Below are 15,074 nucleotides of genomic sequence, written 5' to 3' on the forward strand. Positions count from 1 at the left end.
TATGGTATGAGGCATAAAAAAGTGTGTGTATTTATAGGTATAACATCATTCTCTTTCTCCTGTGTGTTCAGGGGAAAAGGCCATGGGCCTGCCTGTGTTGAGTAACACTTGGACCTTGCAAGGTGCATTGCAAATAACAGTAAGATTCTGGGAGAGCTGGAGTTTCTCAGGTTCTTGTCAATGCATTTTTTGCCATATGTCAGTTATATTATAGGTGAACTGTGTCATATCAGTAGTATTTTATTTTTCAAGAGTCTAATTTTCTTGCATTTGCCACCCAGATCTAGTTGTGATTGACCCTTTTAAATGACTTTTGTCAGCATTCATGTGTTATTTGGGAAGGACACCATTTTAATTTGCATGTCTAAAAACATAACTCTGGGATCTACCTTCTCCCTTTGCATCACACAGCCTGTGCTGGAATTCTTCTCTTTTGGATTTTAGCCCTGGTGGGTGGAGAGGAGAGGTTAAATGTCACCCATACCCTCAGTGCCACCCCTGAGCCCCAGTGCCAGGCTCATGGCATCCTCTGGAGGGCAGGGGAAGGCACAAGGGCAGTGTGGAGACGCCTCTGTCCTCTCTGCACTTACACCAATAGATGTTGGCACTGCCAAGGATCTCACCTGTAATTTCTTGGTAAATGAGCACTTTGTGTGACTCCCAGTTTATGTGACTCCTGTTTCTGCTTATGTATAACATGCAAAGTCTGTCATCTTTGCTTCCATTTACATGATTCCTGGCATTTTAAATTCAGGTAGATTAGATTTAGACTTTTTGTAATGAATCTGCATCATTTTGTGTTCTGCTTGCTCCTGAAATAGCCTGGGGGAACCTGATAGACACAATTTATGTGTATCATTTAGAGGCATAAGAAAGCATCTGATTGATTTAGTCTTTCTTTTGTTTGCTCTTTCCTATCATTCTAATCATCATTTTACTGTAGCATTGCACTATTGAGGAAGGTATGGGTTTTCAAAGGCAGGATGCTTCCATATTTAGAAGTGGTGATGCTTAAAAGAAAATGGCTTGGATTGGAGGTCTTTACAGCAGATTCTCTGCTAGTTCTGGTGTAGCTCATATTGTAGTGTGCAAGGTAGAAAGATGCCTGGCATTTATTTCAGCACCAGTAACTTTAGTTAATCCATTTTTGTATTGTTTCCTGAGTCAGCAGAAGATGCAGTGGGGAGGATGCTCCTGTGCAGCACTGAGCTCTGCTGTTGGTGTGAAGGCAGAGCTGGGTGCTGCTGCTGCTGCTGCAGGGCATTTCCCGTGGCAGAGGGGAAAAGGGACTGGTGGGATCTGATGTTTGTTTCTGTGCTGCTGGGATGCTTGGAGTCTTCCACGTGACTTTTAGTCACTTTCACACAGAGCAGGGCAAAGGAGACAGGAGCATTAAGGACCTGACCCTGTAATTTTCCAATTGGAATCAATCAGTGTTAACAGTAAGGCAAATTCTCTTCTGCTGTCAGTCAGTGCTCTTCTGTTGGCTTTAGTAAGGCTGTGCCCATTTGCAGTAGCTGAGAATTAAGCAGTTGCTCTCCTCCCAGCCTTTCTGATGACTTAATATCACTTTTGAAGCATATAAGTCCTGTTTCAGGTCTGGGTTGTTGGCTTATGTGTTTAAATGGAAGGCTTGTCAGTTCTCATGTAATCAGCACTCTGAAGACCATCCACGAGTGAGGTTAGGTGAAACTGTGGGGTTTTTTCCTTACTACTATCTGGATTTTCTCAGAACCAAGATAATTTTATCCCATTTGCATCAAACATGCAGGTAACTTTAGAATCCTGCATCTGTATTGTTTCTAGGGAAGCAAAATAAAATTACAAATGACAGTAATTGACATTACATACTTTAATTGAATTTCCTCCTCTGTGAACCAAAACCTTTTAACCAAGTATTGCAGTGCTATTTCTGTATTTATTTGTTACATGGGTTAATGTGCTATGTGGCAGATCCAGTATTTATCCATTTTCACAAATTAAGCTATCAGTGTCATGTTGCCTTTGAATTGTTTCCTGTATTGATGGCCAAAACGGCTTGAATAAGACTTTAGTCCTGCCTGGTATATTTCTGTTTTACAAAGCTGAAAATTGCAGGGTTGAGAATGAGCCCTCAGGAACAGTTGGGGAAACTCTAGGCCCAAAGCATCTTCTCAGTGTGCTGGGTTTCTCCCTGCAGTGACCTCTGCTAAGGGGAGGGAGGAGTGCACAGGCTTTTTGAAAGGTGTTGTTATATTGCAGGAATTAGAAATCAAACCCTGCTTGAATTTACATTTGTGGCAAGTGAAAATTAATTATGGAAAGGAGGAAATTCCTCTACTGGGTCCCCAAGCTGTGTACTTCGGCCCTGCTGAAGTTTTCCACTTCTTGCCATGTCATACTCTCTGAGGAAAGAGCTCTGCTTTAGCTAATTTGCAGCCTTCTTACCCTGCTGTAACCTCACCTACTACCTGGGCATGACTTTGTCTGCTTCTGTAGGTATAAAAGCTCAGCATAAAAGAAACAAATTTCATTTACTATTTTTTGTAAAATAACTGCTTTTGTGCATGCAAAAAATACTACTTTATGAACAGATGTAAATAAGCACTTATAAAATAAGTGATTGAATTGATGATGCAGGTAACTGTGACTTTGGACTTCATGATACAATAATGTCAAAAATTACTTTGGACTTCATGATATAATAATGTAAAAATATACTATTTTATGAACAGATGTAAATAAGCACTTATAAAATAAGTGATTGAATTGATGATGCAGGTAACTGTGACTTTGGATTTAATATATAATAACTTTCAGCATCCTTCTTGACATTTCAAGTGAAGCATGTTCTCCTTTAGCTGTACTTGTGTCCCAAACAGGATTGCCATAATAAAGTATGTGGGACACTTGTGATTCTTTTCAGAAATCAAGAAAAGGAAAGCCTGGTAAAGAGCTGCCAGCTCAGTGTTGTGTGTAGTTGAATGCTGCTATTCAGCAGCCCAGCAATGCAGGTTTTCAGTGCCAGAAGGCAGTGGGACTCCAGGAGGCAGAATGGGGAGCCCCATTACTGCTTGTGAGTGCAGCATGAAATAGAAATGCTGGCAGGGAAAGATGCTTTTAGGAGTGACCTAAAGGCTGCAGACCTGTGTGTATCAGAGACTCCTTAGAACTGGCAGAGAATGTGGTGTCAGAACACTGACAAGAGCTCTGAGACTTCTGCAAGGAGTCACATCTGTTATGAAACCTGGGGAGGGATGCTATGTAGCTGAGCTGAATAATCCTGAACAGTTAATACCACTCCATTCTCCATAGTTGTCTTTTGGCACAGGTATTTTAAATGGAGTTCCATTGGAAATTAGAAAGGTAACTACTTTCCATGACTTCAAAATGAGCCAGGGATGTGTCACTTCCCTCCTCCTGCTCCAAGTTGAAACAAGCACTTTGACATTTTATAGCTTCTGAAAGGTTTTAGTCTGTAGAAAACTTCATAGGAATTTGATTTTTAGCCCAAGTAAGTAATTGCTTTAGATTATATTTTCATTACTGTTCCCCTTTGGAAGAGCCCATAGACCATAAAACTAGTTTATTTCTTACCAGTAGTTTATTATTTTTTGATGGCTCATACCTCTCCTTTCCTGTGCCTTTTAGCTTTTTATATGCTTTTGCCTGTTTCAGGGCTTAGTCCTTGTTCCGTGTGTGTTGCTATTTCAGTAGGGAAGTATTTGTGGAGAAAAGAATACTGTGATCAGGATCTGAATTTGGTAATATTTGGTAATATAATACACGCATCTTAATTCAGACAACAGGATTCAAGTAACTCCTGTTGATCAGACTTTGTTTCACAACAACAAAAATGAAAACTAAAATGAAAAATTAAAACCAAACAAAAGAAAAAAAAAAGAGAAAGAGAAAGAAATTTCCCATCAAATGTTGCAGTGTGTATGCACATATTTTTCCTATGCTTTGAGGGGAGCTGTGACTTTATTCAGTTACAAGGGGAAAAGGTACAAGTTACCCAGAACAGAAACAGACTGGGATTGCTAAAAATGTGCGTTTTGCACTTGCCCTTTGAGCACTTTGTTTAGTTGTATGACTGATAACAAAAGCACACAATCAAAACTGCATCCCAGCCTTCACAACACAGCTCACCAAGCTGCAAAAAGCAGATTTAGTTTCTTTTGCAGATGGTCTATGAGTCTCATGTGGCATCATATTAAATTATATAGGCAGTCAGTCGCTTGTTCTGAAGCGATGCTCTGAGCCAGGAGTTGAGATGTGCTTGGACCATTCTGGTGCAAAACAGCTCCAAAGCTGAACCAGCTCCTCTGAAAGCAGCAGCACAGGGCCCTGCCAGAGCTTCCAGCACCTCCAGGACTGCAGTTCCCCCTGGGATGCACTATGAGGGTGGCCCAGCGACCCTACGATGGGCTGTGGAGCATTTTGCCCTAAAGGTAGGAGCCCAGACCCACTCATCTGGTTGTTTTGCTTTTCTGCTTATTGCTTTCCGACCCTGTGTTTTTACAATTTCTACAATTTTTGCAATTTTTATTTTTGGTTTGCAATATTTTGAAGATAAGAATGAGAGTTTATTTCCTTCTTACTCCTGTCAGACTTTGTTTTTCCTGGGTAAAAGAAGAAGAAGAAGATACAGCAGTCTGTTAATGTTTAATATTATTTCGTGGAAGTATTTCTGCAATATGAAATAGAATTAGCTGTTTCACCCTGTGATGTTTCATAAGTTTATGTGTTCCAGTTAGCTTCAGTTTAGTACAAATGCAGTCTTGGGGTAACACTGGCTCCAGTGTGAAAATAGTGATTTTTATCAGCTGAATTTCCATTCAGGGCAAGTTTTCATTTGTAGTCAAATGCATGTTTGGGATAGCAATTTTCAAATGGACTATGTGTTATGCAGTCAGTAAGTTTTAATATTCATGCTTATTAAAATGAAAACCTCATGGTACTATGCACTTTCTAAGAGGAGCAGTAACACAAACTCACAACCTCAAAGCAGAAGGCTGCAGATTATTTTGGGGAAACTCCAAATGTGTCAGTGCCATGGAGTAAAACCCATTTGAGGTTATCTACATCAATGATTAAGCTGCAGGTTTAGGTATGCCCACCTGCAAAGTGGGACAGGAAATACAGCCACAGGCACTGTTGCTGTGATTGTTCCTCATGATGAAATTGGTACATTGGCAATGACAGCAACCCAGGAAATGCATTTAATAGGTAGGAGTTCACCCAGGGATGCTTCCCTTGTCTGACAGCTCTTGACAGGTGCTAGCAAGGGCTGCTCTGAAATTCCAGCATGTTGGAGATCTCTTGGAAGAGGCAGTGGCAGTGCAGGTGCAGGTCAGAGCTCTGCCCTTACCATGCTGTCTTCACAGAAACACCAAGATCAGATAGAACAGTTCAGTCAGGTGTTTGTTTTAGACCGGGCATTTGGAAGCTGGAGCAGCTGTTTGATTTTATAAGGAAATAAGCAAAATTAGGAATGCACAGAGGGTACCAGGAAGGGCCCATGAAGAGCAAGCCACAGGGCTGGATGAAAATCATTGCTGCTGGTTTATATGGGAAAAGGGGTGTTTTCTTTGCCATGACAGGGGTTTGGAAAGCAAAAGGTACAGGTATTCCTGTCTGCTCTGTCAGGCTAATGTAGCATTACAGATGAGCTTTAAAGGCTGTATTTTAATGCTAGGCTTCCATTTTACAAGTCAATTTTGTCTCCAGAAAGGAAACATGTAGATGAATGCCTTAAACTAGAATTGTGTTTTTTTCTATGCTGCAGAATGAGGATACTGCTGTTTTCCTCTGGTAAATGAATTAATTCTGATTAAGGGATTTGAAAACCTAGGCTGGAAAGTGTTGATTTATTTCCTGTGCAAACTGAGAACAAATTCTTCTTTCCTAAGCCAAACACAATTTCTAGTTTGTGCTACCAAAGTCCTGTCTTGCATCATCATCTTGCACTTTTGTGTAAATGTGTTTGAGGAGGATAGCACAGCCACACTATTGATCACACCACACTGTGATTTATGCCAGCTGACCAAAGTCCTCCCTCCAGCCAGGGGTTTCCACAGACAGCCCTGATACATCCCTTCTCATCCCTGAGCTATGTATGGCTGGGAAAAGCAGAGGGGCTCCACACAAATGGTGTGCAGCTTGGCAGTGCACACCCATGTGAGATAAGGAGCTTTCCCTTTCTCAGGTCAAAGCCTGAAGCTTTTCTGCTCTCAAATTCACATTAACCTCTACGTTGGCCATGAGAGCTCTGAAGGGCAGTTTTGTCTTCAGGATGCTAGAAGATACATTTCTTCCATTTTAAGGTTTCATTTGCAGCCTTTTACCAAATCCATCCCTTTTTCTTTCAGAATGTGGCTGGGTTTCTGTTGATCCAGCCAAAGCCACAGCCTGTTTTTGCCATGTTGAAGGCCTGTCTCTAGATCCCAATTCCCAAATTAGACCCTGATTCTGTCCTTGACTATAAACTCCAATTCCCTGGGACATATTGCAGAGACTTTAAGAAACCATCTGTGTGTTAGGCACAAATATTAAACATAGCAAGAAATTGAAAATCTTTAAAGTCAAGAGGAAAAACAGAATTAGATGTTGCAAGTCAGTTCTGCTGCTGAATCTGAGAACCAGGGTTAGACATTCAGGATTGACACAGAAGGTAGCAAAAAGTGGACTGCAAACTACCAGTTATGCAAATAAGTAATATATCTACATATTTGTATTCATTATTATTTTAATTTCTTCAGGTGATTCTTATCCCATCTTTCTTGTGTTTGCTGCTTCTCCAGCCTTGGTGTCAACCCCAGACTTCATCCTGGTTGATTTTGATAGTAAACAAAGATCTTGAAGCTCTTGTAAGATACTAATGTGTTTTGGGGTTTTTTTTTCCTTCTGGCACATAGAAATGCTTGGCCACTTACTAAAAATCTTTTAATCCTTTGCCACAGTCTTTCCTTGAAGATGATGAGTTGCTTATCTCAAAACACAAGTAGTTCTAGTAACTGCAGTTTGAAAATGGGGACAATGTGTGACACATAAACCAGTTTGTAGTCCATGAGAAGGAGCTCAAACTTTCCAGTAAAAGTAGTAATTTTTTTTTTTTCTTTCAAGAAAAAGCACTCATCTAGATTACTGAGCTGCAGTGGGTCTCTCTTAACTTTCTGTCCTTCAGGAACAAGGCTTATATACACAAGAAGAAAAGAGCAAGAAATTCAGGAAATCCTCAGCTTGCTACTAGTGTGCCCTCACATTCCTGAGAACTAATTTTGGGTTTTCTCTTAGGAATAGCTAGAACTTGTTGAGCTGGGAAAGACTTCTTGGAACAGATCCTTGGTTTTGTCTTCTCTGCATGAGCGCTTCTTGTTGATGTTGGAATAGCTGCTCTTGGTTGGTTGGTGATTCACAAAATGAGGCAAGTCAGCCCTGTAAAATCTGCTTCTACACTCCTCAGTGTTTGAAAAAAATGTTGCAGCAAGCTGGTGAGCATGTAAGAAGAACAATTGCCCCCACTTGCACCAAAAGGTCTGGCTGCCTCTCTTCTGGGTATTACTACCTGCAGATTTGTTGTAACTTGAGAAATATCAAAATATCAGTGAGGAGGATACAAATGCTTTCCCTTCCTCTCTGTATGGCCCCAAGTGCTCTGTGTTGTTCTGAGATCCCTCAGTAAATCAGTTCAGAGATCTCTCAGTAAGTTGGAAATCTTAGCTGGCAGAGGATTGGTTTCCATGAAGTACTTTGCTGTCAAAGGATTTGTTTCAATAAATTATTTTCTATGTAGGGATACCACGTGCAGAGCAGCTAACAACCTGCATGTTTCTGTTGCACAAACACCGTACCAAAGTATCTCAAGCTCTTTGGAGTTTGTTTTGGGATCAGATTCCACACAGCACATTTTGATAAGAACTTGGAATGGTCTCAGCATTTCTCATATGCACGATTTGTTCTTCAGTGGGAATGAGAATCAGCATCAATTGAACTCTTGTCTGTATTTATTCCCAAAATTGCCTTTTGGGATTTTTCAGTAGGGTTTTTAACAGTCCTGTTGGGTGTTAAAGGGTGACAGGATTTTCAAAATGTCTGCAGATACTGCTTAGGTATTTTAAAAGATGTGTTGAGAGGATGTGTAGAAGGAATGAATGGAATGATTGGCATCTGTGTTAGCTTGGCACTTCACTGCTTATTACCTCTTAGAAACTAGAGGGGAATTCTGAGAAAGAACCTTCATCCCAAATGAAATGAGAAAGCATAGAAGGCTTAGTGAAGCTGGCAAAAAAGAATCACGTGTACTCTTTTGAAAAAGGACTGAGTTTGCTTCCTGATTTGTTGTTTTTTACCTACCCAAACCAGACATCTGTCTGTCTGTCTGTGGAGGCTTTTTTTCCCTGCCAATTCCAAAAAGAGAAAGGAACACCAAACTAGTCACTGAGGTCCTTGAGCGTGGCTTTGGACTTCAGAGAAAGTTCAAGGCAAAAGGCATTTAATTTGTTTTGCATACATGAAAATCAAATAATAGCATTTCTCCTATCTTTTATTGTGAACAGCATTACTCCTGTTCTTTTTGTGTGCATGCCATGTTTGGTTTAATGGAGAAATGAGAAAAGAAAATAGATTCTTTTTTGGAGACTGAGTACTAATGCAGAAACATTAAAGGCAGGCACATTGTTGTCAGCCAGTTTGCATATTTATTTACTTTTACAAATGGTTGGCTTGGAGTCAGCAGTTAATGGAATGAGAATGATGTTCCTGTACAGATCATTTCCTGAGAAACATTTTCAATTACAAACATATCTCTGCTTTTCTTCCCTCATTTGTTATGTCTTGGAGAATAAATGGAGAGTAGCATTTACAACTTAAGGTTTATGTTCTGAAGACAATTTTAACAATGATCCCCACATAAAAAGGCCCTTTTGTAGTTGCAGACATATGTTTATGATGTTTTGTGCTGTGAATATCAAATTTCTGGTGGACGCTGTGTCACACTCTGCAAACTTGTAAACATCTATAAATCCATTGGATCATTTTAGTACCATGTGTAAAGCAGATTTATTGTCTTTTGTGTGGATTTCTTTTGTTTCAGAGCTAAAGTTGAGCTGCTAGAATCCATGTTTAATGAATTATGTATTACAGAAAATTAGGCAGTACTATTTTAGATTAATATTTTCTTTTCCCTTTGTGGACATATTGGATCCACATGCACAGGTATTAGAAATTAACATTTTGGATAGATGGCCCAGAAAGCAATTGTGTAAGTTTTCTTGACTAAATAGTATAATTCTATAGAAGCCTGAACTATGACTTTTTGAAAGTGTTTTTGTTTTCTTTTTTCCTCTCATTCTCTAGCTGTCTTAAGTAATTTTGGTCAGTTCTCTCATTTACCAGTACAAATCCAGAATTACCCCACTAGAATTATATCAGAGGGAACAGGAGCCGTGCTGAGCCAGTGAGCTGGTATAAATCAGCACAAATCCACTGAGGTCTGTGTGGATACAGTCATTTACACTCAAGTCTGCATTACAGGCTATCAAGGCAGTAGAAGAACTAAAGCTGCTGTTGTGCCCGAGTGGTTACAAAAGCAAACCATCGAGGTCGTGGGCATTTACCAGAAATTTGCACCCAATAAAGGGAATGTGAAACCAAAACCCAATTCATCTACATTTGGCTCTGCTATAATTGAGTGTTTGTCGTATACAAGAGCAGTAAAGGCATTTCGTGCTGAAAATCAGCATTTTTCTAAACTGGCTGTAATTTCTGGCTACCTATCTAAATGTGTGTAGCATAGGCATGTATGTTTGAATGTGGGCATACATGCAAATATCCAGGGTTATTCTGGCAATATGATGTCTGCAGCTAGCCTTCCAAATGGTGCTTGTTCCAGGAAAAAATAGCTTAAGATAGAGACATGACATGTAAAGCTGCTGCCTACTGTGGCAGTTTAAAATATCAGGGAGATTTTGCCTTTCTTATAGAAAGCTTAAACTCTTGGAGTCATGTGAATGTCAGCAAATCTCAGCTTCCACAAAAAGAAAAAAAAAAAAAAAAAAGAAACAAAAAATCAACACCCAAACCAAAACAAAAAAAACCCAACTCAATTTATGTGAAACCTTAAAAATGCTGAGAAGCGTGAATGGAAAATCCTTATGCTACAGAAAATAAGGCATATTGAAGACCTGCAGAAATGTTATGTATGTATATATGTCTGTAGTTGTATATGCATCTATCTAAACCTCCTGGATTTGAAAGATTGAGGTTAGAAGCACTGTGGCATTGTGCTCCTCCAAAATGATGGTTTGGTTCTAGTTAATTGCACAATTTCAGGATTCATCCATTCCTGTCATTGCACTTCAGTAATTTTAATTTTGTAAGTACAGACCCAGTTACATGGGGAAGACATGGCTGCAGCACTCAGAGGAGAGGCTGTTTTACTCTGCATCTTGCTGCATTTGTTTCATGATTCTTCTGATGGATATAAAATACATCTAAACCACAGAGAGTGCACTGGTGATGTGGCATGGCTGAGCTCAGTTAAATAATGAGATGTGTTTCATTCAAATCAGAATGACTCTAAGCCCTGAATACTAAATAGGGCAGCAAAAAGCCTTCAAGCACACAAAATAAATGAGTAAAAAACCCAAATGAAACTGTCTAATAAATACAATGTGGAGCAACAGGCTGCATGTACTGGAGGAATTAAGGCAATTTGAAGCTATGGGCCGTGCTGCATCTCAGATGTGCAGCTCCAAGGGCAGCTGGATGCACACATCACAGGGCTCTGGCTCAGAGCACACGCCTGTGTTTGATAGCACAGGTTTATGACCTCGTAATCCTAGAGCATCTAAAACAGTAAGAATTCCATCCAGCTTAAAATAGCTGCTGTAGTTGCTGTTGATAGAGGCTCGAGGGCTCCCCGGCTCTGGGGCCAAATTTGGTGCTGGCATGATGGGAGGAAGTCTGTTGACAGCTGATAGCAGTGGAGTTGCACTTGATTACATCATAAGAAATTTGGCACGTGGAGCTGAATCAGAAGTCTGAGCAGAAATGTCCATTCCTCATCCAGAGTTAAAACTGGGACTTCCACATTGCCAATCCACAGAAACTTGTCTGGCCCAGATGTAGCTGTTGCTTTTCAGGGTCTTGCTTTGAAAGTGCATTCCCCCAGTTCCATTCAGCATAGTGACTGAAAAAAAAGGAGGGCTGGATTTTGCTGTCGTGCCCAAAGGGATGAAGTCCCTAATCTTCCCAATGCCAGCACGGTGAGCTGATGACCTGGGCTGGATCTGGGTCACAGCAGAGGGTCTGAGCTCCAATTGCTGGCCTTGTGCAGTGGCCACGCCTGGGTGCTGTCCTTCACAGGAGCTGCCACAGCTCCCAGTGCCCTGCTCTGGCAGCCTGAGTGGTACATGAGCTGCTGCAGGTCCATCCCATCCCCTCCTCCCTTCCTGTAAGGCTTGGAGTGCCCTTACTGATGCTCCAAAGCCACTCCTCAAAGTATTTCAAGAAATTAGATTATGTTAATTTCTGCTGCTGCAAAAAATTGCCCCAATGCTGTGTTCTTTCTTTTTATTAAAATACTAAGTTGCTGAAGTGATTTCCATGAAAATTAATTAAAACAAATTAATGAGAAGAGGCTGAAAAATGGACTCCTCTACTGAAACTGTGGTATGCAAACTCTTAACCTCAATCACATATTTGTGGTTGCTCTATAAACACCTAAGTGTATAGCAGTGATTTGTCATGGTATTTTTTTTGATGGAAAGTCTTAGAAAGTGAAGCTATACTACATAGTACGTTTTCTCTCAGTTTAATACAGCTTGTTATAATGCGTGTGCTTACCTGCTCCATTTAGTAGCATTACTAATCTGCAGTTAAATCTCTGCTTTTTAGTAGTGGGAAAGAAATGAAAAAGATGCTGTCAGGCTCAAGGTTTCTGCATCATGTTTTCTGCTTGTGGGGGACAGGAGGGCATGAGTCCCTTTATTGGGGGGCTAATACCAGCCTGGGGCATGGGTTGTGCCCTGCAGAAAGCAGAGGTGAGGAGGAGCTGTGCTCTCTAAAACCGGGATCCATCTGGGATCTTTGGATCATCTGGAGGTTCTGCAAATGGCTCTGGCAGGTGTGCAAAATGTCTGTGCTTACAGCTGTGTACAGCAAGCAGAGCTTGGCCCCTGCTGGGCAGTAAATAGAGCACTTACATTCTAGAACATGCCAGTGTTTTAGTTCCCCTTGTATATTTCTTGTTGTCTTACTTGTATTTTATGTTCACTTTTCACTCAAAGATGTGGCAGGAGTTTATTTGCTTTCTCTTATTTTCTCTGAGAATATGATGGAGGTCATGTTATTAAAGATAGAGTGTTGTGCATGCTAGAGGACAGGTATGGCAAGGTTCAGTGGGCCTTGTAAAGAATTCCTTACATAACTTTCCACCTTGAAAGGTCCACTCAGTCTCCTTGCAAAATTGTCAGCAAGCTCTGCCAGAGGGCTGCTCCCGGGAGAGAGGAACCAAAAGCTTTCACTACTGTCCTTCACTTGGAAAATGAGCTGACTGCTTTCTCCAGTGTGTCTCACCCAAGCAGAGCCTCCAGCCCTTTGGGACAGGAGAGCTCAGGGGAGGCAGTTGGCTTGAATAGATTTTATTTACTATGCTCCCCCTTGGGACTGATGTGAAAAAATCCCACGTTTTCTGCCTAGGAGGCTTTGTGTGTAGTCCTCCATGAGCTAAACATTTCAGAGCAGAAAGACCTCCACAGGGATGTTTTCTACACGCTGACATTTGCCCATAACAAAAAAAAAAAAAAAAATTCAGAGAGGTTAATGAAACCAAGAAACCAACAGTGATTTTCTCCAAGGAGTGCTAGCAGTTTCAACAATTGCCATTACTTAATGTGCAAGCAGTTCCCGAGATTGTACATGCTAGACCAACTTCATCCTTGCTGTAACTCCTCAGAACTCAGTGGAGTTACATCAGGGATTCATTTGGTCCATTGCTTTCAGCCATCAGTTTTAGAGGATATACAACAGTCGAGGGAACTGTTATTGTCAGCATGGGTTTATGACTCTTTAGAGCTGCTCAGTATTTGTCTGTTACAGATACATAAGCAGGGTGAGTGTATGGAGTGAAGTTATGGGTTCAGTGTTGAAGGTAGTGGATTTTTCAGAGTTATTTTTGTACCATTAAAAGTAATAAACATTCTGGCAGCCATTATTGGTGTGAGTCTTACATAGATGCTTGAATACAGCTACACAGATCCTTGAAGCATGCACAGAAACATTTCATCTGGCAGACCACAAAACATTTCATGGGACGTAAGAAAATATTTGTAAATTTCTAAGCCTGTTATCACACCAACTGACTGATGATCACAGTGTTCATGTGAATTTAGCTACACTTAATGCACCAAGGAAGTAAAGCTGATTTATGAGGCAGCCATGAGGGCAGAAATAAAACAGAAGATCTTTAGAGTAGTTCTCTGTTTTCTTAGAAACCAAATTGTCTCTGTGATTTTCCGAACAAACTGGGGAAAGGATCAGCTGGTAAATCTGAATTGTTGGATGGTGAATCTTGCATCTGCACATCAGTCAGATATTTCAGTACATGTCAGAAGCTGTGGACAGCTGCCTGAATCTTTAGGCCATATGTAGGATTTTTGGATTAAGTTATTTAAGTGTAAACTCTGACTGGAACAGATGAGCTAACAACCACTTCTGGTTGGAAATTGAGTGGTCAAAGCAACATTACTGTCTGGTCATGGCTAAGACAGTGAGCCCCTTTCCTGGATTGGTGAATCAGCTTTGCACTGATTGTTCTCAAAGCAAGGTACAAACTCATGTGATCCCTGCTCTGGTTCCCTCCCTGCTCCGTGCTGGGAGCTCTTCCACAGCACAGGATGGTGTGTGGCCTTGTTGGGATTCCTTGCCCTCTCTTAGGGAGGCTCTTCCTTTGGGCACTGAAGGGAGGGTTTTGTCTTTGCAACCTATTAAAGTTTGGGTCACCCAGAGGAATGAACGAAGTTGCTCTAGCCTGTCACAGAACAAGTGACAGGCTTCCCTTTACACCACTTCTCTGGGTCTTTCTGGTCTTTTCTTCTCAAGAACATTGATTTTTGCAGAATTCGGGGACTTTGGCTGAGTAAGACCTTGTCTATATTTAGTGACAACATCTCCAAACTGTGGGTTCTTGGATTACTTCTCCATTTCTATGTCCAAGTTCTTTTTCAACCTGCATTGACTGCACACTAACCTGCAGACTGAACCCCTTTTCTGGGGGCTCATCATCCTACACTGTGTCTTGCTGCTGTGATTTCTGCTGAGGAAAGGCCAAGAGCACAGGCCAGAAGCATCCTGCAGCCTGCTCCAGCTGGACAGTGCAGACCCATCAGCATCCTGGGCAGCAGAATGTGCTGAGTGCTGCACCTTCAGGCTGGGATGGCTCCTCAGCCTGGTGACTCCTGCATGGGTGGGTGGGTGCACAGCCACACCAGCTCTTCCCAAGGAGCTAAACTTGAAACATCCCTAGAGCCACGGTGACATACTGAGAGCAATAACCATCTCCCTCAGCTGAAATGATTCATTAGTGTTAAAGTGTCAGGACCATTAACATGCAAGCAAGCCTTTTAAAATTTTGAGGACAATGGGCCATGTCCTGGAAAAGATTTGAGATAATTGTGTTGGTTCCAGCACCATTATCCGTGAAAAATGTACTCATGAAAGTAAAGATTTGTTGGCTGGGCCTCCCATTTTTGTTAGCTTTACTTTATTGCTGTAATTACACCCAGTGGCTTATCTAACAGAGTCATGTTCTTATAAAGAAATTAAGACAATTAATGCTACTTTTAGTGAGAGTGAAATAGTAAGTAAAATTAAATTGAAATTTGACCAAGCTTTTCTTTTTTTATTTCCTAGTGTCTGAATTACAGGAAGAAGGAATAAATGCCATTAACTTACCTCTCAGTCCCATTCCATTTGAACTAGACCCTGAGGACACTATGCTAGGTAATTCACAAAAATTTTACATCTCAACTCGAAAACTTGCTGTAAAATGAAGTGTTGTGCCTGGGATAGTTTCTAATGTTTTTCTTTTA

General features: G+C 41.0%; 1 protein-coding gene across 2 annotated transcripts in view; it reads left to right on the forward strand.

Moving 5' to 3' along the window:
• Window positions 1–15,074, forward strand: part of PARVA (parvin alpha) — a 62,936-nt gene that overhangs the window by 24,005 nt on the left and 23,857 nt on the right. For both annotated transcript variants that reach the window (XM_058807993.1, XM_058807994.1), the window contains exon 2: window positions 14,896–14,985. In XM_058807993.1, the coding sequence (XP_058663976.1) occupies window positions 14,896–14,985 (90 nt within the window). The remainder of the gene's footprint in view (window positions 1–14,895; window positions 14,986–15,074) is intronic.

This window comes from Ammospiza caudacuta, chromosome 6 (assembly GCF_027887145.1).
Source record: "Ammospiza caudacuta isolate bAmmCau1 chromosome 6, bAmmCau1.pri, whole genome shotgun sequence".
NCBI classification, from domain to species: Eukaryota; Metazoa; Chordata; class Aves; order Passeriformes; family Passerellidae; genus Ammospiza; species Ammospiza caudacuta.